At 40.1% G+C, this 24,210-nt stretch overlaps 1 protein-coding gene across 1 annotated transcript in view; it reads right to left on the bottom strand.

The window, feature by feature from the left end:
- Positions 1 to 337: 337 nt before the first annotated feature.
- Positions 338 to 24,210, bottom strand: part of STMN2 (stathmin 2) — a 39,288-nt gene continuing 15,415 nt past the window's right edge. The window contains exons 2-5 of the mRNA XM_041412682.1: positions 14,795 to 14,890; positions 14,002 to 14,174; positions 4,079 to 4,270; positions 338 to 1,701 (exon numbers count right to left, since the gene is read on the bottom strand). Of these exons, the coding sequence (XP_041268616.1) occupies positions 1,642 to 1,701; positions 4,079 to 4,270; positions 14,002 to 14,174; positions 14,795 to 14,890 (521 nt within the window). The 3' untranslated portion in view covers positions 338 to 1,641. The remainder of the gene's footprint in view (positions 1,702 to 4,078; positions 4,271 to 14,001; positions 14,175 to 14,794; positions 14,891 to 24,210) is intronic.

Genomic DNA, 24,210 nt, shown 5'->3' with positions numbered 1-24,210 from the left:
GATTATTTACTTTTCTTTCCCCAAATTCCATTTTTCCCCCAATGTTGAGTCAGGATTGAGGAATGCATGTGCATGTGTATACAGCTAGTTCTTTTTTTATAAACTCAGTGATAGAGGTTACATTTACAGGCTCAGTTTATATGGTAATTTTTATAAAACAGCCAGCCTAAGCACTTGAAAATACATAGCAGGGATTAGTCCCATATTAGCAGAGAAATAGGCTTGGTTTATTAATAATTGTTTAAATCTCATTTCCATGCTTTTATGACTACATTAGGTTTTCCCCTTACATGGACACATGCCAGAGGCGTAATGGAGCGAGAGAAGAAACAAGCCCTTTTTCAGTTCACAGAACCCCAATTCTTTATTAATCACAGCTTGCTCACAATGACATACAGGAAAATAGCACTAATGAAGAGTAGAATATGCAGGCAGCAACCTCCAGGGGGGTAGGGACAACTTCAAAACTGCAGCTATTTTGGGGATGATGTGTTAGGTTTGGTGATATTGTACTTGGCACAAGCACCCTGTCTAGTCATTCCTCCTGCTTCAGCCCTCTTAGTCCTAGATGTCTGTCACTAGGTAGGGTTGGCTAACACTGAAGAGTAAAGGTCATGATGGATGGAAGTCAGCAGTGTCATAAAAAAACCAGTAACAACTGGCTCATGGGTTCCAGGTGAAGGACTCGGTAGCCTCTTGTACTATTACACATGTATTGTAGTAGCATCAGATAAGTATCATAGATCATGGCACCTACAGATAAAGCCACTTGATGCTATCTATTAGTTGCTCCATCAATAAATTGTCAAGTGGTGAATTAAGCTCACTTTACAATTAGCATTTGTATGGCTGTTTGGCATCATCCAAAACTTGTCATAGCTTGATGGTTACAACGTGCCTCTAAAATTTGTCTCAAACTGATCTTGCTTGAATTCATTCTGTTGCACAGATGTTTTTGTTGCCTCTTACCTCAAAAAGCAGAAACAACAAACACTCTGCGTGGTGATTCAACCTCAATAGTACAGCATAAGTTGTACAGAGTCCTGCAGCATAAGTTGCATTTGAAAAACCATTTTAAGAGCCTTTTGTCTTGGACAGCTGAATGTGAAGTCACAATACCTGTGATCTAGTCACTGTTTCAAGAAAGCTTATAGATGGCAAAGCAGTCTAGGTTATTAGGCAATGATTGGCCTCTAGCACCATAGAACTACTACTGACCTCATGGTGGGTTGGAATGAGAAGTCGCAGGGAATGGAATTAGACATGAGGTGCTTCAAATGAACAGACCCAGCAAATTCAACCGAGTGGAAATAGACAACATCAGAAGCCTGTTACAGGACATGTAAGATTATGAAATAACTTGCATAATGCAATAATTGTATTTTTTAACAAAAATGTAAGTATTTACAAAATAAGATCCAAGTTTTTTAAACATCAAGCAAATCATTCTGCAAAGAGACCGCATTGTTTTTGTTTTAATTTTTTTTTGTTTCTTTTTAAAGTTTTTTATTGAGTTCTTGTTTTTACCTTTTTTTTTAACCACGTCATACATTTCCCATACTTATATCGCATGATCCATAATAATATAGGCAGGGGGAGTTTACTAATGGTGGGGATGGGTCACATCCACCATTGCTGTTTTCAGCCGGACAGTTCCACCTGGAGCTCCTTGTTTCTACGGACCTCTGCAGCATGCCTCTCCTGGAAAACACCAAGAAAGGGAAAATCAAATCTTTTTCTCATTCCACCTGTCCAGGGAGGTTCACGCTGACAAGACGTTTAGGTCATGCATTTGATGCTTGTGCAAAACTTGGTTCACAGCACAACCATCTTTCAAAGAAGCAACACAGGAGAGGTGTCATCCACCAGACCAGCCTGAGGCACGTTTTGTGTTTACTTTCTACTCCTGCTCTGGAGTTCAAAAGCTTTTATTTGATATGGCCTCATAATCCTCAGCACCTCACAGAGTTTCATTTAAAAGGGCCACATAGAGAGGCGCTGCTTGCAGCACAAAATGTGCCACATGCTCACATTTGCCCTTTGGATTCCTGGATATTAAACTAAATATAGGGAAGGATGAGTGAGAAATTAATTGCCTTCACATTGTATGTTAGTTACTCTGTTATCTGTAGCATTTAGGAACTGTAATAAAGATGCAAGAACTTAGTTTCAATGAGATAAGTCAATTTGAACATCTCAAACGTCTCCTTAGTCTGAACACTGAAGCTACCTGTCCTCTTGATTCTTTCTCTGGCTATGATGAAAAATACCTCCTATTTCACTAACTTAACCTGTAAATCAGTCCTTTAAAGATCAGTAATAATGAATGCTAGATTTTATAAGGGATTTATTGCTTGGTCTTCCTATTAACTGCAGCATACAGAAGTTATTTCTGCGGTAGCTTCTAGACACCAATACCTTGGGGAACCCACATTCTGTGTAACTTTGGAAGACTTGGAACCAGGTATCTCACTTCTTTTTCTGTATATTAAGGATTCACTTTTGATGTTAGCAAATTATGTTTGTTTTTGATGTTTTGGTGTTGGCAAAATTGTATTTTTTAATTACTGGTCAGTGCAAATGATTCCAAGTAAGTTACTGTCATCTTTCCTCGGAAGTCTTTCTTGGGTTTCATGCACATATACGATCACATTTCTGTGGAAACAGGGTTTAACAGTCTGTTAACATTAACCTAGGACAGAGAGATGTATCAGCTGTCCTTCCCACTTCCTTTTGGACCTTGAGGATAACTAATTTGCTTTTTCCTTTGTTTTCATAAGGTCTGGGAATATGCCTGCAAATGAAGTTAATGCAAAAATGTCAAGAAATCTGGGTATAGTTCTTAAGCTCAAGAATTATCCTGTTTGTGTAGTTACTTGTAACATCATCCTTTGGATTCTGTTGTTTCTTTCCTACTCTCAAAGACTTTTGTCTCCATCACAGATGTAGAGGTGCTTATGAATATCTCCTTGAAAACCCCTGAGAGCTATTTTCTTTAGCCAATTTACTATTGAAATAGTATATCAGGGTATATTAGAAACTTAATTATTGAGAGAAATAAATGATCACTCATGCAGCACTAATTAATTTTTTCTTAACACTTCTAAATCTTTATTTGCATGTTTCTCTCCTTTGTGTGGATGGTTTCTTTGGAGAAGGGCATACTTTATCCTGCATCTAGGGTCTGTGGTTCCCTGTTTCCCCTGGCTGTACCAAAGATCTCCATGGGAAAATTTACTCTCTTCCTTGCAAGACTTGTGGAAAGACAGACCTCTTTTGCTGTGTATGAAAGAATTTTTTCCCCATAGTTTTATATCTTTCTCCTCTGAGAAAGCAAGAATTACACATATAGGACAATTGTTTGATTTCATCAGTGACTTTTCTTAGAAGCTAAAATCTAAACAAAAGTGACCTTTCATTTGTTCACTGAACTTCTTAGAAGCTAGAAAACCAACTTTTCTCTAGAGACAGTCCAGCAAAGGGCCATGAGGATCAAGGAGCATCTCTCAGTCTCTGCTATGAGGAAAGGCTGAGAGAGCTGCATTTTTCAGTTTGGAGACAGCTCAGAGGGATCTAACAAGTATCTATAAATGCCTGAATGAAAGGAACACAGAGCCAGGATCTTTCCAGTGGTGCCCAGTGACATGTTCAGGGGCAATAGGCAAAAACTAAAACCCATGAGTTTTCCTCTGACCGTCAGGGAACACTTTTTCATTGTGAGGTGACTGAGCACTGGCACAGGCTGCCCAGAGTGGAATTGGAGTCTTCATTCTTGGAGATATTAAAAAGCCACCTGGACATGGCCCTGGGCAACTGCTTCTACGTGGCCCCTCTTGAGCCTGGAGCTGGACCAGATGATCTCCAGAGGCCCCTTCCAACCTCAACCATCCTGTGATTGTGTGACTAAAGCACTTCAGTCCTCTTCCAAAGTGAGTGGGGGTTTGGACAGGCATCAGTAGCTCTGACTTAAAAATAGCTCAAGTGTAGCAGCTGAGATAAGGACTATGCACAACGTCTCTGTAAAATATGGATTAGCTTTTCCTCTCTAGTCTAAGGTGAGGAGTGATGGTGTGGTTACCTTCTCTTGGAGGCGTTCAATAAGAGCAGCTAAATTAGCTTCACGGTTTTCTTTGATCTGTTCCATTTTCAGTATCAGTTTTTCCTCTGCCATTTTGCTGAAGTTATTGTTCTCCTCCAAAGCTTTTTGAAGCACTTCTCTCTCATGTTCTCTCTTCTCTGCCAGATGTTTCAGCACCTGGGCCTCCTGGGACTGGAAACAGAGACACAGGCTGAGAAGAAATACTCATGTGGAGCAAAGCACATGTGGAAACTGTGTAAAGTTTGCTGTCTTTTTTTAGAAAGGTCACTTTGTGACTGAACTGGGTCAGCCTCAGGTTTAGAAGCACTGGTTAAATGTGGGGTGCATGCCTGAGACAGCAGCAGAGAAATGTCCAAAGCACTTCTGCCAACAAGAAATGCTGCTGTGCTGCTGCTCTGGCTCGCCTGGATTGCTGCAGGGGTTGCTCAACCTCGGACAGCTGCAGTCTCTTAGCTACAGGCCTTTTATCATCAGAGATAGGGACCTGGGGTTGAAGAAATGTACAGAGTAAAAAGAGAGATTAGTGATGCAGGACAGGTGCAATTTTCACCCAGGTTGGACTCTTCTTTAATGTGCTTGAATAGTTAATAATTGTTTATTGACATGAAAGACAAGCAGCATCAATTCAGACAATGTTTCTTCTGATTACACTTATATTCAGATTAATCTCACCAATTAGGAAGGGGAAAAAAGTGTTTTATTGCATATAAAATATCAAAAATTTTTAGTTAAAAGTTTTTATTTTTCAAGGAAGGTGAAAACTGCAAGCAGGAATTAAACAGATGCAGTCTATGCTTAGTATTGTGTTCTTCCTTGTAAACTCACTTCTCAGAAGCATCAGCTTTGTTATGTATATTCAATCAAATTTCTAACAGGAGACCATTAATCCTAGGAAAGAAGCCAAAATACTTGCAGTATTGGGCCCATTCTCCGGCAAGTCTAGTTGAAAAGACCAGTTATTTGGAAGGCATTAACAACATCATACACTTCTGGATAAAATAAATGAGAGGCAGCATGAGAAGAAACAGAAAAACAGAGAATGAAATAGGGCACTGGGAGGCTAAATGTGTATTTCAGTGCTGATCCCAAGGCACCGTTGCCATTGTGATCCATAAAAATGAGTTAGTTTATGGCCTAAATTAAGGGTTTTAACCATTAATTACAATCAGTGGTAATGAAACCTTTTAAATTCTATCATGTGGCTTTAAATGGACTGAAAAAGGCTGCAATTCTTTTATATGAGCAAGACTCAACTAGGAGAAAACAAATATTTTAATGAAAGTAAGATATGCATAAAACCAAATGCACTGACAGGGCAAATAAAGCAGATTCTAGAAAAGGCTGCAAAGGCAAGGCAGAACATCTTGCAGCAAGATGTTGCAGTAAAACACATCTGGCTTTGAAAGGCTGTAATGGCCTGCTTGAGATCATGGGAGACAGCCACTTCCATCCATCCTTATCACTTGATGAGTTTCACCTCTGGCCTGGCTGCAGGCACAGGCTCATTTCTCAATCCAATCTCTGGAGCACCTGCAGGCAGGAATGGTCTCCTGGAAAGGCTGGTACCTCCCTGAGACTCTTCCTGGCTCCTCTCTCCCTTGCAGAATATGTAGAACAGAGTGAGAGAGCAAGCATTTTTCATGTCTTTGACTCTGTTGTGCCAGATGAAAGATGTTGCAAGTGGGAAAAAAACCCCGCAGATAGATGAAGCCAAAAGTAGAGGGAATTTCACTGGTGGAATATGGAAGAAGGATGAGCCAAAGACAAGTAGAGATGGCAAAGAAGGAATTTTGTCGAGCAATTAAAAAATCAGAAAAGCCCCATAAGTTTAATAAAAATATCAATTTTAAAATAATAATGTAACATAATAAAAGTAGCTTATTTTGAAACAAAACGTTTGATTACAGATACTTACCATTTAACAGTTCTTAACCATAGGTTATTTCACTATGTAAAAAAGTTATTTTAAGAGATCTGATGCAATGTAAACCTGAAATAACTAAATATTTTCATCTCTCTTTCCCACTTGTGGACAAACATGAGTGGCCCAGTTTGCCTAGTGCTTCTACACTTATTCTGCATTTTCTGTTTAATTTACTACTCAACAGAAATCCCTCATCTACTTTTGGAAGAGTTACAATCATTACATTTTGTTTGCTGATACGAATTTTGTGAACCCTTTGCTTAAATGATCTAAAAGTAATGGATAATCTGGGAGCACATTTCTCTTCCTGTTGGGAGTTTGAATAGAAAAGACCCCATTAGAGTTATTCTAATGTCCTTTCCCATGAAACATGGGAAGAAGTGACTTGTTAATTTGAAAGGCTAACATTTCATGGTGCTTAAATATGCATATATAATGTGTTATAAAATCAGACATTTTCAGATTTGGAAAACAATTTTCAAGGACATAGCCATGCACTAATAAAAAGTAAGATTAGGACTATGCATATAAGACGCATTTTTTAAAAGAACATTTGCTTTCAATGGAGGTAGCAAAATGCCTTTGAGATTTTGAGGCACTTGCCTATTTTTCAAGATTTGTTTTTTCTTGCATTCAAATCCTCTGCCTTCTGGAAAGATTTTTACCATAAATCCTGGAGAACAGTGAAAAATTAGAGCTCCATATCAAAGTACACACATTTCTGGATGCTGTGCTGGCAGACAGTACATTCAAAAGTAATTTGTCCTATAATTCATGATAATGAAGAAAATCCTTATCCTCTAATTCAGTATTTACTGGATGCAAATTGGGTTGGCTCCAGAAAGAGACTGCTTGAAAGCTGAACCAGGCCTCAGGAACTGACTGTAAACCCCTAATGTGATTTTCCTTTGCGTTATGTCTTTCATGGTACATTGTGACGAATTTTGAGACAGGAAAACCACCGGTACCCAGGACTGGTTCAAAATAAAGGAACCCCCCTCCCTGTCATGAAACGTGCACAGGGTAGGATGTCATTTAGACTGACGTCCCTTCTCTAATGGCATTGTACCTCAGCTGTCAGTCTGCCTGTTTCCCTGGTGTTCAGACCATTCTGAAATCCCCTTATGACAATTCTGGAAGGCGCCTGCTATGTGTTTGTACTGGATTGTCAAATTATTTTCTGTTTCCAACCCATTTGGCAAAAGAACTTGGCCACCCTGTCTGTTCAAAGTCTACTACGCATCCAGAAATGGGTAAATGAATGACCATGGATACCCAGGGGAGCTGGGATTAATAGACTCCCTTTGTTGTTTGTCTTGGCTTTTAAATGGCTGAGTTTGGACTCACACTGTTCCACAGTGATGCGGGATTCCAACCTACATAGGAGGTTTTTATTTCAAGTTTATTTTCGACACTGTTTGAAGTGCTGGAAAGGATATTTTCAAGTTTTTGATAGTTCAAACACAGTGGTATACTGCTTATGATGTTTCTTATACAGATGTGGTGAGAAAATGAAAAAAAAAAAAGCTGTAAACAAGATGAAAGATAAAGAAAACTAACAAGGAGAGAAAAATATGAAATGGTGGAGCAAAAAAGCAATATTCAAGGGGGAATATTCAGAACATTTCTTAAATAAAACAAGGCATAACTAATGCAGCTCCAGCTGCAGCATCTAGTGTTACATCATAGAATCAAAGCGTCATAGAATGTCTTGGACTGGAATGGACCTTAAAGATCATCCAGTTTTAACCCCCTGCCATAGGCAGGTACATCTTCCACTAGACCAGGTTGTGCAAAGCCCCATCCAACCTGGAGCACTTCGAGGGATGGGGCATCTACAGCTTCTCTAAGCAACCTGTGTCACTGCCTCACCACCCACACATTAAAGAACTTTCTCCTACCATTTAATCTAAATCGCCCCTCTTTTAGTTTAAAACCATTCTTCCTTATTCTGTCATTATCTGTGCTTGGAAAAAAATCACTTTCCCTCCATTTTACAAGCCCCCTTAAGGTACTGAAAGGCCACAAAATAATGTGGAGAAACAAAAATACTTATTTGTTAATAACTAAATATAGAGGGATAAAAATATTTGAGAATAGTCCTGGTACAGGTACCTTTGCTTCAAGAAACATATTGATATGCTAAAAATGCAGACAAATTCCTGTCATGTTCATGTATATTTTTAAGGGATCCATGTGCATCTTCAGTTTTCAGAGATAAGTGGTTCAAAAGGAAATCCGCATCTGTTACCTGGCTGGCCAGAGATAGATGTAGACTACTAAACACTCACTTCATGAGCAAAATTAGTTATGGAAACTGGCTTTGGAGATACACTGTTGAACTATTACTCACATGAAGAAAATTCTCCTTATCTGAGTAAGAGGTGCTTTACTTTCTCACATCTGTCTTTGTTTGATAGATATATTCAAATATTGACGTAATTGATATGGAGATGAAAGTAATCCCTTATTGCTCTTAAGCAAAAAATGGGTTCAGACAACTGCTCTTAAGCTGGGAATTTCAGTTTGAATGCATTCAACCTCAGACACAAGTACCCTTAGTTACTAGGGTGTCTGAGACACACCACCAGCCATGAGTGCTCCTCTTCCACAGCACATTTGTTCACTGACTCTTTTTTTTTACAATGAAGTAGTTCAGAAGAAGCTGCAGTAGTGTTGGTGTTCCTCAGTACACTGTGTATCTATGAGACACTATTAATGGAGCAGATTTTGAAGACAGGAGGAAAGGCTCCTACTGCAATGTAAATGCCAAGGTGAAGCCTCGGTATGGTGACTTGAAGTACTGATGTTTTCAGGGGAAGGAACTGAGGCTGGGGTTTTTCCTTGTAAAAGCATGGGAATGGTCTCAAGTTAGATTTCTCTCAAGAAATACCCATTTGGCAGGAGAGTCAGAAACATGTGATCTGTAACTATGGGTGTAGCTCTGCTCTAGTGAAACTAGATAATTAAAAATTTTGCTTAAATTTAGGTCAGGATTTCTTTTTTCAATTTATTTTTGTATAGTCTGCCAAACAACCTTTGGGATGTGGAGTAAAAAAAAAAAAAAAAGCCCATCCATGTGGGATTCAAGAAAAATTTCTCTTCCTCTTTTGGCACAAAATTGCTGCACTCATGGTTGTGATCTGTGGGAGTGAACAAGGCAGGGGGGAGCATGCAAGAAGTACCACTTGAGCCTCTGCCCTCATGGTCTGCTGCAGTTTGAGGTCTGGCATTATAAAGTTAATGAAGATTAATGTCAAATTGTCTTATGGTTGTTCATTAGTGGCAGAGCCCACGCCACTAATGAATGGGGAGAGAATGTTTGCCAGCATTGGGATGTATGCTGATGGCTCCATGTGGTCCGAGACAGAACCTGGTGCCTAACACCAAATCCCGTCCTTGTTGGTAGCAAACATCTTCCTACAGGCCCATATTCCATAGGCTAACGTGTGGTTTTGGATGAGTGATGTGAAGTTTCTTGGAATTTTTGCTATCTTTTGTTACCTAGGAGTGAACCATTGTGTATAGACACACTATGGTGTAAATCAAAATGTGACAGAAACATTTGTTCCTGGTGCTGATTACACCTATTAGTGGGACCTTTACAAGGAAAAATGCTTCATGCTGTGTTATTTCTCCACAGCAGCACAGCTGAGGGCCAGCAGCAATAGAGAGGGAGATCAATAGGTGGGCGAGACAGGAGACATATGACTTGGGCACTGCCTGTCCTCATTCCCATCCTTCTCACTGTAATATTTCGTGGGAAACAGTAACAGAAATGAGATGGAAGAAGCTTGACTTTTGACAGGGAAGGAGCACATCCCTTCTCTGCCTGTCACTTGGAGCAGCAGTTCTGTAGGTGCCATGCAATGTCCAGGGAGAAACACTTGTCCCCCAGCTCTGCTGCCTTTCCTGCCTTCCCCCACCAGCCTCCTGTAAACCAAACTCTGGGTTTACTGCTTTGGGCCAAAGCAGAGATGGGTTAAGAGTGTCAAGAACCACCTCTGGGCAGGCTCAAAGGGGCTGGCTCAAAGGACAGTGATTTGGATGCTGAAGCCCAGCACTGAGTGTGGTCCTGATGCTGGCAGAGGTGCCCTGGGCTGGCTGCTGCTGTGGGGGCACAGCGAGCCCAGCCCAGCCCAGGCTGCACAGCAGGCTTGTCTTGTGGCATTTCATTTCTACAGCAATAAAAACCCAGGAAGCTGTAAGTCTATACCCAACAGCATGAAAGTAAAAAAATATATGACTGTTTTCCTGTATTCTTTGTCACACTAAGCTCTAGGGATAAGCTTGATTCAGTTTCATCCCAATACAAAGCCATTAAAAGGATTTAATGACATATGATTTCTCTTCTATAATCCAAAGTCTAGAAGAAATGCACATTCCTTTAGTGTTTCTTTTTATGCTACTAAGTAAATTGAACATAGGCAATAAAAATAAATAATTTGACATAAGCCCCTTGAAGTTTGTGCACCACTAATAGTAACAGCTGAACATTCAAGGCCAGTGGGTGAAAATTGATAAATGCTAAAAATTCTGTAAGAAAACCTTCTGCTGCATACAATGTCACAGTGCTCTAATTTTTTAACTGAGGAGGATGAAAAGATCTTTCTGATTATCCACCAAGGTACGAAAATATAGCACACATATGCAAAAAAAAAAAAAAAAAGGATAATAATCATGTGCCGTACAGAGGATTCTATAAATGGAAAGGACTAATCTGTAACTAGCCCAAATGGGCTTTGCTGTGTAATGCAAAAAATAAAAAATGCCTCAGGTGAAACTCTCTGAGAGTATGAGGTCATGACTGTAAGGTGAGGTAGAGAAAAAAGGAGAGAAAAGGAAAGGAGTCCTGTAAAAGCTTACAAGGAAATAAACAAGAATGACAGACTGGAAAAAGCCTAAGCAGGAGACCGCTGAAGTGCATGTATTGCTCTAGAGGGTCTCATGAGTTGGAAATTTTATTAATGAACACTGCCTAATTAACAGAGCAAAACTTAACTCCTAAGCAGCGTAAAATTTGTTAGCAACTTGTTTTCCAAAAAGGCAATTCTCATCTGTTAGTTATACTTGATTTGAGTTAAAATTGTGCTGGAAGGACATGATCTAGAATGGCCATGCCTGACAGTTTTGTACTGAGATTGAAAAGCATTATAATAACAGCCAGCTGGCTTTTGGAAAAAGTCTGCCTGGTTTGTCTGGCAGCAAAAAGTGGAAGAAGATGCTGAGGGAAACACTAGATGAAGTTGGGCAAATCTCTCTAGCTTTCATCAGTCAGCAATTTCCACATTCCCTGAGTCACAAGTTCCATTCATAATAATTTCCTACAAAGTAGTACTCTATCAAGTTTTCTATTTTATTTTTTAACTAAATTATATTTTAATAATGTCTAAACAGTCTGTGATAACAGATATATCTTAAATAAACAATACATGAAAACATGATTCCTTTTTGAAATTTCAGTCTGATGATTTCTTTGAATGTTTTGTCCCCTTTGGATTGTGTGACATAGAATATAATTGTTCCTATTCATCTTCTCATTACCATTCATGACTTTGGAGACTTATATTTTATCTTTCATCTGTTGTCTCTTTCTGAGCTGAAAACTGGACTGTTTAATTTATCTTCTTATGGAAGATTTTCTGTTCCTCTAATTGATTTTTAATCCTTCTCTGCACTATGCTTTTTTTGAGGCAAAAATGAAGTCAATAGTTAAGATGCGAGAACACCAGGCATTTTAACAGTGATGTAAAGAAACATTTTGCTCTGTTCTTTGTTCCTTTCCCAGCAATTTCTGCTGCAATGTTAATGTGGAGGATCTTGTCTCTTAAAATAACTCAGTTGTATATTCATTCAAAATGAATATAGTATCAAGGGGAAGAAATGGCAGGTGTCTGTATTGCTGTCACTGATTACCAATCTATTGCGTGATTAGTTTTCTCTAGAAAGAAATGAACAGTAATGAAATCAATGGAATGAAATCTCTGAAACATTCAATTTGTATTTTCCACCAAGTATATGCATAATATCAGGCCTTTTATTGCTGTCATTTCATTCTGTGTCTGTATCTTTACTGGACCATTTGTACTCGGCACAGAGGAACTTCACAGACTGAATTTTTTGGGGAATATCATAACTTGGATGAGTGAGAGCTCACCCCTCTCAGCAGGTGCTAGTGCAAATGGAAATTCCTTGGATATACAGTCATGTCCTCTTACTGAAATGAATGCTCTGGCAGAAATATTTGTTTGAAAGAGGCAAGAGTGCTAATGAGTGTGTGCTAGAACCACAGAGTCATTGTTAGCAAGCCTGCAGAAACGACAAGAGTAGCAACACTGCAGTTGTCATCTAGATGAATTGTTCAAATTAGTGAGGTCCAGAACAGTCAAGTTTCACTGCAAATCCAAACTAAGTGCCAGGTTGTAAAGAGCTGTCAGTAAACCAGATCTACTGACTTCAGCAGACACATAACAAACCACACCCCAGAGTAATCGTTCCCTTGAGGTTCTTGGCAGTGACCCTGATCTGCTCTGACAGGAATGAAAGAGAATGGAATTGCTTTTTCTGGATCTGTTCCATGTGCTATCCGTGGCACAGATGTTGCACCTGAACTTCTGTATATGTTTTTGACAACATCAGGAAAAGTTCTGTGAACAACAGTTTTAGCAAGAAATCACATTGTTTAAAAGATAAATAGGAGGCTTAAGAGACATATAAGTTTGTTTTATTTTCTGAAACCCTCTACAAGGGGCTCCATGGGCAGGTAGAAGGGATTTCTAATGCCTATTTAACTGTGCAAGCTGATTTGCCACAAAATAACATTGATCTCCTGGGTGAAGGACACAGAAAGCCCTAAGATCCTAAAGCTTCTATGGCTCTCCTTTTCTGTATCAGCAAAAAGAAACATTAATTAACCAGGACAATATATTACCAATTTGAATTTTTCTGTGGTCACTGCAGGCAGTCATGACTTTTCTGAAATGGTGCAACACAGCACAAATGCTGTGAATATATAGAACACTGATAATTTCTAGACTGGCAATTCAGCCTGGTTATGGTGAGTGTCTCATTGTCATCTTCTGACTTATTTGATCTGGAGTTTGTCTTTTTCTCTTTGTAAAAAGTAAAAAGAAAAAGCAACCTGATTTAGCTCTGACTTAGAGAAAAGGAAGACCTCTTCAACACATCAGTCATGATGAAAGTCAAATAAGCACTTAATGGGTATTTCCAGCTGCCTTTGTGCCAGCCTTTGTGAAAAAGGTGTAACAAGTCTTCCAAATGCTATGCGACCAACTTAGTGATTACAAAAGACAGCTTTACCATTATGGGTCGGATCATAAACAGGGGAAGACTTTGTCTGTGGAAAACCCTAGAAATCCAATTTCCATCACTACTGAAAGTGCTAGAAATGCCTCTTAGCATCTGTGCCATGCTAGTGTCCTAATTCAAGTGTGCGTGAATGATCCCAAGCCACTCTATTCAGGGTGTTCCTCTATATTGCATAAATAGGACATTTTAGCTGCCTTATGCAGACCCTATGAATAATTTCCACGGACACTATAAAGAGTCAAGATCTAGTAGCACAGAGAGCATCTGCTTGAATTGCAGATCCAGCTCTTAAACTCAGACACAATACCTGCCCTGGTTTTGAGCAACTATTACAGGTGCCCTGAATGAACCATTATTTATGCTCACATTGTAAGCAAGTGCATTTGAGCCCACTTGGCCCCTGTCTGAAGCTATGTCTATTTTGTAATGCATGCTTCCCCAGCATTGAAACCAGTGAGGCTTGCTTGCAAGCTGCTGAAAGACAATGAACTCGTTCATTTCTATAAATATATTGATGATTTAGTCCATGCAGGCTACCATGAGTCAGTGATGGCAATGGAAAACACACAAGCAAACATGAAACTCAACTGCTACTCTGTACACTAAATCATGTCTAATTACTAGCATATTTTTTAAAAAGGAAAGATACCTTTCTCCTCTCCTCTGCAGCCTCCAGCTTTTTCTGGATCTCCTCAAGAGAGAGTTCTTTCTTCTTTGGAGAAGCTAAAGTTCGTGGTGCTTCTGAGACTGGAGATGGCGGCTTTAGGATCAGTTCAAAGGCCTGGCCTGAGGCACGTTTGTTGATTTGTTTCACTTCCATGTCTGCACAATAAGGTAGGAAATTGTAAGTCCTTCAATACACCAGCAGTATTCAGGAGAGAAGCAGCACTGATATCAGAGTAGGATCAGAAGCACAGACAAATGATTTAGCATCTTTGCCTTGCGCATTTTAAATGCAATGGCAGGTTATGGGCTGAAAACTGTTCTTGGGAGTACATTCAATTTCATCTGTAATAGCTTAACTATACCTTAATCTCATAAAGATAAAAATTTACAGCAATTTTTGATTCTTATTGGGGTTTTGTGCCATTTCAAACCCCATGCAAGCAGTGCCCAAGCTGATTAATTTTTTTAGGCATGCTTTCATCTTTTCTTCATTTTCTTGGGAATTATGCCAGCTATGAAGAGCTGTAATTCTCAAAAGAGGAGTAGGGAAAAAACAGCTAAACGTTAAAAGTTTAGTTAGCTCCTGTTACGAGCAATAACCAGCATCATGGGTATTGCACACTCCATAGAAAGTAATCACCCAAACTAGCAATTAAATTGTTAAATCAGCAAAATATTCACCAACTAACACTATGGACTAGGAGGAGAACTGAGTCGTTTTCCAGAACTAGCACATTTTCTAACCTGCAGGATGATTTCCAGTAAACGTCACTCACCATCATATTTGTAGATGTTCATGTTGCGAGGTTCCGGGTAAAAACAGGAGCAGATCAGCGAGAGCATGGACAGCTCCTTCATCTTTTCCTTGTAAGCTGAAAGGAGAAATCTCGTTAGCATGCTTCACTTCCCCAGCTCCTCCTCTGGGAATCTTGAGCTGAGTGGCTGGGGACCAGAAAGCCTACTCCATCACACACCTGGCACATTTCTCTAGAATATTTACTTTCACCTACTTCTTCTCAACATTGAACCTTTATCAAATCACAAATGAGATCCTCAGAACTGGCTTCTGGTCCTCTACATGACCTCATCCTTGGGCATAATGCGGGCAGTCCTCTCTGATTTATAGAAAGTGAATCTGGCTACCAGGAAATGCATTTAGCATTGGAAGAGTGCCATGACTCCACTCTCCCCTGGCAGGTGGAGAGACATGAAGCTCTTAAAGTTTCTCTGACGTACCCAAATGCAATTGAGAACAGCTATGAAAAGCTGGCCATATATCACCATAGGCTAAAGACATTATTTTACAAATGAAAATGTCATCCAGAAAATTAAAAATAAAACCAGAAATGAGGATACATTTATCAAACCATTTGCATAATGTCCTTAATATGTTTAACTACCTGAAACAAAGCTTTTCATTCCCCACGTACTGGCCAAAATATGTGGCTTTCATACTCAGGTCTAGTCTATATTAGCTGATGCCATTAATACCCTTGTAATCTACTTTATGGTGCTATCTTTGCTGACTTTATAATGCCTGTAGGCCCCAGTCATGAACTGAGGAGGCACTAGTCTAAAAATGGTCATACCAATACAAAATCATTATGCAGTGAGCACTGTGCTCACCCTTCCTAATTGCCTGTAAGTAAGAAAACAGTCTCATACTTTGTCACTTGGAAAGCCAATGACAGAGCCCAGACTGGAGCTGGCTCTCCTGGGTCCTGGGGCAGTACCCTGCCCACTCTCCACACTCCATAATGCATGGATGTTAAGGCAGGGTGCTTCAAAATTCATCTTGGCACACACAAATCCCTGCTATAATCAAAATCATATCTACAGAGGCAGACACTCATTTGCTGCCAGCATGTGAAAACGTGGCTTAAAATATGTGTGACTCAAAGTATTGTACTTAACAGATTAGACCAAATTAGCCCTTGTTGTTGCTAAAGGAAAATCATATGGTCCTTGGATCTTCAAACTGTGGATACAAATGAAATTCTCAATCAGCCTTTCTTAAGGATGCCCTTGTGGTTTTTGATTTTGCTTTTCCTACTCAGAAAGAAACCTGAGATTGATGAGGGCTTGAGAGCCTTTGGGTGCTGATCAGTATGGTGGTATTTGAATAATCCATGGTTCAAGAAAAAATTTATAGCTGCCAGTAAAGGATTAGATAATTTAATTAAGCTTTGCTCAAGGGTCTCTAATCAGGTACCTTGAATAACTCACCTAAAGGAGATATAGCTTTTCAGAAACCATTGGTAAAGGACAGGATTTGATGTTATGAGTGTACTGAAGACTCTGCTTTCAGTGAACTTAGGCTGTCAGGGAAGTTTGGTCTTGACATGATTTTGGTTTGAAACCTGAGTACCAACTTGCAAAGAGTAACTCAAAAATCTTTTAAAGAGAAAAATCATGTCCATCTGATGTATATTGAATTATGAATAATGATAAACATAATGAATTGTTCACTTAGACCTCCATCCAACAAGCACACAGGTGTGGTTTTCCAGACTTTTCTCTGAGGAGGGTTTGCCTAGCCAGCTGCCCATACCATTGCATTTCTTCCCAGCAGCAAGGTTGTGGAGTGGCTGCACACCAAACCCTGGCAGGCTGCTAAACATAGAGAAAATGGACACTGAGCTATGTGTTAAAGACATGGCCATTGATGAGGCAAACATAATCTTGTACAAAATCTGCTGAATCACTGCTAAAATGTATACATTGAAATATCTTTGTAGAAAGAGGCATGAAAAGCAGCATCCTAGGAATTTTGCCTTTTGAGGTCTTTGTTAATATTTTTTATCTTTGCCTGACATTGAATATGTTCTGCTTCCTAACAGCATTTTAAATGATTAGAAAAAGGTGGTTTTTTTTCCCAGCTTGCCATCTGCAAAACACAGCAGGAGAAAGATAAGAACATGCCCAGCTCTCTTTCCTTCAGTGCAATAGCTGCACTGAAAGCATGCTGGCAAAATCATTGCCTTAGTTCATTCTGGCCACTGGCAGAATTAAAATGACTTTCCATCCTTCACAAGAATTACTTTTTGGTTTTTTGTGGTATTGATTTAGTCTGCACTTGCCCTAGAGACTCCTTCAACTGTAGCTGGAGCTCGGCTTGAATACTCACAGAGGTTCTGGAGGCTTCTGCAGCCCTGGAACCAAACAACCTTCCATGGCAGCAAACACTGGTTTTCCTGATGTAGACTTAAGGGCTGAGGGTGTCAAAGGACCTGAAGAGGCATACACCTCCCCTGGTGTCCAGCATCAACATTGTGATGGCCTGTCTCCCTTGATCAGGCTCAGCTCTGAGAAGGAGCCCTGCTTTGTTCAGCTCTCCTTTCCTTAAACATTTCCTTAAAACGCAATATAAAAGCTGAAAGCAGCAATGTTAGCCCAGTTGGTGGTCTGATTAAAGTGGCTGGCCTACGTCACACAGGTTAGACAGGGAGGTAACAGTACCTTCCCAGATCCCAAGGGTCAGTGTTTTAGCAATGGAAGCCTGTTATCTCAGGAAGGTTTTCTGTTAAGAAAGCAGCACACACAGACCACACAACCAAGGGCAGAGCATTTGTGCAATCTGCACAGGACCTCTTGTGTAACCTGAAAGAGGCACAAAAATTACCTGCCTCATGGCAGAGCTTTTCAAAACCCTTGAAGACTGGCAGTGATTGCAATGAAGTTTATTTTCCAAATGTGTTTCTACTGGCTTTCTAATTATATCACTCCTTGTGCAGTCATGTAGGCTACATATCATTCCATTAACTGTGCAAGTTAAATGAAAGAGAGTAAATGATGGTAATCGTAACACTACAAAAGCTTTGATAGGGAAATTGATAGGCCAGAACAATGTTGACAAAAGATGGCAACAGAATCTTTTTAGTTATATGCAGCAAGATCTAAATATTTATATGCATTAAGAACACTGATTTTTGCAAAGACCAGAAGAGAATTCAGTATTAGCATTTCTTGTCGTTTTGTTGTGAATATACTAGGTTTCATAGGTCTTAAATTCTGAAACTGTGTGATTATTCTAGAACCTCATCTATGTTTTAAGAATAAACTCCTCATATTCAGAGTTGTAGAGGAAACCTTAGAAATACTATCAAATGCCCCTAATTGTTTGACAGCTTCAGAAGAGAATGAACTCAGATGGCTTTGAAAATCAAAAATGCATGCTTTTTTTTTTTTCCTGAAAGAGTCCAAAATGTACCTTAATATTATTGTTTCAAGCCAACCTCACCCTTTTCTCAAACTTCTGAAATTATTTTCAACATCTGTATTTAGAAACTTTGAAACTACTCCCTCTCTTGGGTGAACATCCATCCTCTTCCTTTTTTGGCTTTACTTGCTAATCTGGCTAAGATCTTCAGGGGCCTTTTAAGGGCTCCAGTCCTACAACTGCATGAGCAAGAAGGGAAGGACAGCAGGACTGGACCTCCAGAGGGAAGCAATTCTAAGGATTTCATGCCCATGTTGTATAATTTTGGAGATCTTTTCTTGAGGCTAGTCTAGTGCCATGGTCTGAACAATCATTAGAGCCTGAGGCACATTAGGTATATTGCTAATACACACCTTCCAGTTTCCATACCTACCAACTAAACTTGTTTATGCTACAAGATTGCTCTGATGTGTGGTCAGCTGGGATGTTTTGATGATCCTCTTTGAAAATCCTCTATTGATCTCAAATGATATGTTTATTCAGATATATCCTGTATTCTTCTGCTAATGACAGAAAAGTGCTCCATCCATTGCCAGTCCTGCAGCTCACTTGCCCAATGAATGAAGCTGTTAAAGTGGAGTGCTATGGCTGCCATTAGAAGTCAGCAACCACTTATTTACATTTACTGCTGGGACAAAAAGAAAGGTTAAGGAAAGCACTGCTAAACCCTTACTGTCCGTCCTCATCTGTTATCCAATAGCTATAAGGAATTTTTTACAGATTACACTGTAAAATGAAAATCTGTCCTGACTGACTGGCCATGGGCAATTTGGGTCACATTTTGTTCCTTGGCAAAGCACAGCTCAGACAGATTGCTGTGTCACAGCAGAGACCATTATTCATACCCAAGACTATTTTTAGCACATGAAGGCAGAGAGAAAAGTGTTAATGTTACTTATAATTGGCATCTGATATAGGCAAATGTGTTGATTATTTTTGCCTTACTGAATCTGGTCCGCATGTAAGAAATGTATTTTATACACACATTAATATGTATAAATATTAATCACACACATTAATATGTATACATCACGTGCATTAATTTGTAATGTCACTCTATTTTGACATTTCAAGTACCACTTGCCAACTAGTTCTTGAAGTTCTGCACACCTGGAAGGAAAAGGACACTGGCGCATTGCCCATGGTCAGAGTGTGAAACCCATAACACAGCTCAGCCCTGTGCTCCCTTGCCAGGAACCTCTCTGACAGTTGCACTTCTGAGACTAAACTGAAATCCTGCTTAGTTTTCTCCTCTGGCAGACATCGAAGCATTAAGATGTAAGATTAAGCATGACATGCAGACAGAGAAGACCTATCACACCCATCCTTTATACAGATTTCTGATGGATGTTATTGACAATGTGGTTTGTTACAAATGTTATTTTGGTAATGCTCCCTTTGAGCTGCTAGAGCTTTTGGTTTGTCAAGGCAATGCTTTAAGTCATATAATTTCTGAACACCAACAGCCACAATCTGTTGACCAGTAATTTACAATTTTATTTTTACTAATCCATTTTAGTAATGTGCTGCATCCTTTTCTGCCAAACAAGATGATATTATACAATCCCAGCTGTGTCATTTCCCATAGCTGGTGGGGTATTTGAAGAAAGTTACATGATCAGTGCTGCTAAAATGGTGGTTAGTACTGCGAAAAGCACATGGGACTGGGAGAATTAAAATTCATGATGGGGCACGAGTAGTACAGCAAATTTAGTTTTTAGAACGTCTGACATCTATTAGCCTGGGATTCACTTTAATTAATGCTGGCCATTATTTAAGAGAGCTACTTTGCAGAAATCATGAACGCTTATTTTTCAGTCAAGGGAGAGATTAGCACTACCAGAGAACCATGGCCCCAATCAGCCATCTTAAGTTAAACAAATTAGGTTGTCTTAAGACTAGCAAATCTATCTTCACTGTCAGGAAGCCTAAGGATGTTTATAGGCTTATGGAGTCACCAGTGATGGAGAGAATGAAAGCAAAAGCCCCTGCAGTAAATATATCTTATCCACCCCTTATGCTCAGCCATGAGTGACATCTCATTTTGATGGTTCACATAGGTGGGGCTCATTTTGTTACTGTCTGAATCCAAAACACTGCCTATGAGAGTATTAGGTTGAGTCCATCTCACAACGTTATGCATGTGTGTGCTTTTCCAGTTTATTTTTATTTTTTCCAGCAAAAATAAAGTTGCTTTACAGCTTTAATGCCCTACAGTGCTCACCTGCTTCACTGCAGGGAAAGGCGGCACAGGACTCCCACTCACCTGGGGCCATTCTTTGGGGACCAAGTCTTTCAAATTGCACTCTTTATATACTGCAATCCAGGTTAAGATAGAGATGAGAATGGAAATATTTCTATATCTAGGCAATGGAACAAGCAGGTACTATGAAAAAGTAACAAGAAACAGAAAACAAGGGAAAAAAAAGTGAGTTTCCTCTGTCAATTGTGACTCTAGAATTTCCCACAATATGCCCAGAAAACGAGAAAGGAAGAACTTTGGACAGCTCTAATATGCCTTTGTGGCAATTGGGAGTTTGAAAAAATAGTTTTAGGCATTGATTTCTGTAGCCCTCATGAATGTTCCTGGGTTTTGGCAGAAATATCATCCATTTTATCCTCTTCAACATGAGATCCTTTTAACAAAAGTCTTTAAAATGGTTTGGGAGGGAATCAAGCATTAGTGTCATCCATAAAAGCACAGAGTGGCTTTGAAATCAGGCATCGCTGTAGCATCAGTTCTTCAAAATACACAAAAAACCTAATGCAAGCAAGAGATCTGACCTTCAGCTTCTTACTCAGACAGGGTCAGATTGTACCAATGAACCCTGTCCTCGAGTGCAAGGCCTGGCATACCATTTCCACAGCATAATTTAGGTTACAGCAGAGGATCTGGCTGGAAAACCTATCCCGTGGAATACACAAGAAGCTGTTTGCTTATGGAAAGACTGTACAGTAATGGTTTTCTTGAACCTCTAGTGCAGGGATACAAATGCATGCAAACATGGAGACTGGAGAGTGGCACAAATCTCATTAAAAATTGCTCCTAATTTTACAACCTAATCTATCACTGATATTGACTATGGCTTTTTGGACTACTTTGGGTACCATGTTTTTGGTTTTCACTTACTGTGCGTGGTGAGAACCAAATGTCTTTGCTCACTTTATGATGTCAGAAGGTTAAGATGTGAAGTTACAATTTTGTATTATTTCAATGTATGTAATTTTCACTGTTGAAACAATGAGAAAGCCCATTTACTGAACCCTGACTATTATAGTCATCTGTGACATGAGTTAATGGGACTTCTTTGTTGAGCTAATGCAAACCCTTTTCCAAAATGAGATTTTGACATAAGTGGTTTTTTGAATTTGAAAAAAACAACAACTTTGTCATGATTACTCAAAACAAACACTGATGCAGATGCTTTGTTGTAGTCACATTGTGCTTTCTAGTCACTGAAATGAAAACACACACATTTCCCTCTAGTGTGGGAGGAACACAGCAGACACGTGCCTGTTCAGAGCCTGTCGGTGCACTGGGGGCCCCACAGCCTCACCACTCTGTGTGCTGGCAGACACATGGGAAGACAAGACAAGAAAGCCATGGGCTCGCTCCTCCTTCTTCAGCTCTGCAGAAACTGGTCCATGGCAGTGGCAGAGCCAGATGCTGCACTCTCTTCTGAGCCAGCCCTTTGCAGAGTCCATGAATCACGTTGGCATGAAGAAGCCCTTGGCAGCTCAGTTCCAGAAGTCCTCTGGGACTGAGGGGAAGGCCAAGGAGCCAGTACTGATACAGAGGACTGTGGCCCTCTTGAAATTTGTTTGAACTTAAGAGAACTCCAACTAAGGTGAAAACAAAAAATTCCAGAGATTTTTTTTTTCCACAAGGGGAAAACAGCCTTCTTTAAGATCTGCTTTGCCTTTACAAGGCATCCCTTCACATATTTCCCTCTACCTCTACACCCCATCTGTCTTTGCCCAGTTCTCTTCCCATAGAGCTTTCTGTGTAGGAAAGGATGTAAGTTACTAAAACACACTTTAAAAACAATGGGGTGGATGGAGAGTGAAGAATGAACTTAAAGGCTACTGTAGTCCTAAGACAGTTTTATCTCCTGCTGGTTAACTGACCATGACTGTTTAATTTTTGTGCAGTCAGAAGTTCAAACCCTGTTATTCAGATGATTTGGCAGGATACTGATGTTTAAGATGCTGATCTTACACCTACCTTCATAAGAGGACACCAGAGACACAGATAATTTAGATTATCACGTAAGTGTGAAAGTCATGCAAACATCAAAATTTGAAAATTATTAAGGCAGCCCCAGCCAGGAACCATTCTGTTATCCACTGTCTCCTGTTTTCATTGGAAACAAAACAGTCTGTGGAAATTCAGCTATGGGATGATTTGAATCAAAGTAATTTTCCTGAATATGGACTGAATGGAAAAATTGAATAGGTTTTCAGCAAACACCAGGAGAAAAGCAGCAAGACCAGGAGGAAATAACCTTCCTTATTTGGCTCACATTACCTCCTCAAGAACTGTTGTTGGTTTTGTTACATACCTGCACCTGGGGCACACAGTTTCTTTTGACTGGCATTGTAGCAAGTTTGGCTCTGTCATGCCTTACAGAAAAATCTGTTTTAATTTTAGCTGAGGACTCCTGCTAGAGTAGTAGTAAGGATTCTCCATGGGTTTTGGGTTTGATTCTACCACTAATTTTTCTGTTCTCAAGAAAAATCCCTCTCTCCTGATCTATCACTTAGAGTCTTATATGAATGATTTAGGAAACAAAACCTTGAGCTCTGGAGTTTTTGAATGGGTGGATTTGCCAACCATGATTTAGTGCTCATGGTGTGTAATGTATTTCCTTTGCATTGTATGCCCGAAGGGTTGTGACGTACCCTTTCACCTGGACACAGACATCAATCTCTTTTACACTTCTGAGACAGGTTACATATAAAATGGCTTAAAAAGCCAGATATTTCACTCCAAAGTTTCCATTAGCATGGCTTTGAAGATCCCTCCTGGTAGGCACCACTGAACCACGATGTCCATCTACACGCAGGCTAAAAAGCAGTGTTTTCAGGAGTCCTGATGTACATGTCTGAAGGCCAGGGAAGCAGAAGGACTTTCAAAGACTCTTCTCAACATAACCACCCCAGCCTTGCTGCATGCAGGCTATTTTGTCTCAGCATTCCTTGGATGGGCTACGAGCTGTACTTGCCTTCCATAACATCAGCATAGTGGAGTTTGCTCCAGGACTTCCCTGCAATAAGACAACCCCAGATTGCTGATTCCTCCCTCAGAAATGGACATGTAGTGCTCAGGAGCTCCCTGAGCCCAGCTGTTTCCTGTGGTGCTTGGCTTGGCTCTGGGGCCATGCTGGTGGCTGAAGCACCAGGGAAGGACGTGCAAAGGAGATGGAACTTCTTCAGTGTCTTTCTAGGTGTGGAGTGGAGAGAAGTGAGTTACAGACTGGAAGCTGCCAAGCCTGCAAGCAGCCCAGTTTCCCTCAGCAGCATACAGGCATAGCCACCACAGTAGCACCATGTCAGCAGCTTGGTGCTGAACCGAGCACTGGTGGGCAGTGAAATTTCGTGTCCTTGTGTTGAGCACTCCAATAACCTCTGGTGTTTCAAATGGAGAACCCAGCCGAATGCCCAGGACTAGGCTGTCAGAGATGGCTGCTGCCTCCCAGTATGCTCTTAAGGTCATTTGTCACTGCTTTGTGGGAGTATGTGGGGGCCCAGCTGAGATCTGAGCCACTTTCTGTAAAAATGTGTCAGATGTAAACACCCTATGCCAAAGAGCTTATGGTGTGAGAAGGAGAGGCAAGGGATGCCGGGGGATAAAATGTCACAGATATAAAAAAAGAAATGCCTTGGGCCACAGACCTATTCTATAGTAAAGCTTCTTGTGGAACAGAGCTCTCCTGAATTCTGTGTAAGTGACACCTCTTTGCAAGTGCTCCA

This window comes from Onychostruthus taczanowskii, unplaced genomic scaffold (genome assembly GCF_017590055.1).
Source record: "Onychostruthus taczanowskii isolate IOZ18803 unplaced genomic scaffold, ASM1759005v1 scaffold4, whole genome shotgun sequence".
In the NCBI taxonomy this organism is placed as follows: Eukaryota; Metazoa; Chordata; class Aves; order Passeriformes; family Passeridae; genus Onychostruthus; species Onychostruthus taczanowskii.
This window is presented reverse-complemented; position numbering and strand designations above follow the sequence as displayed.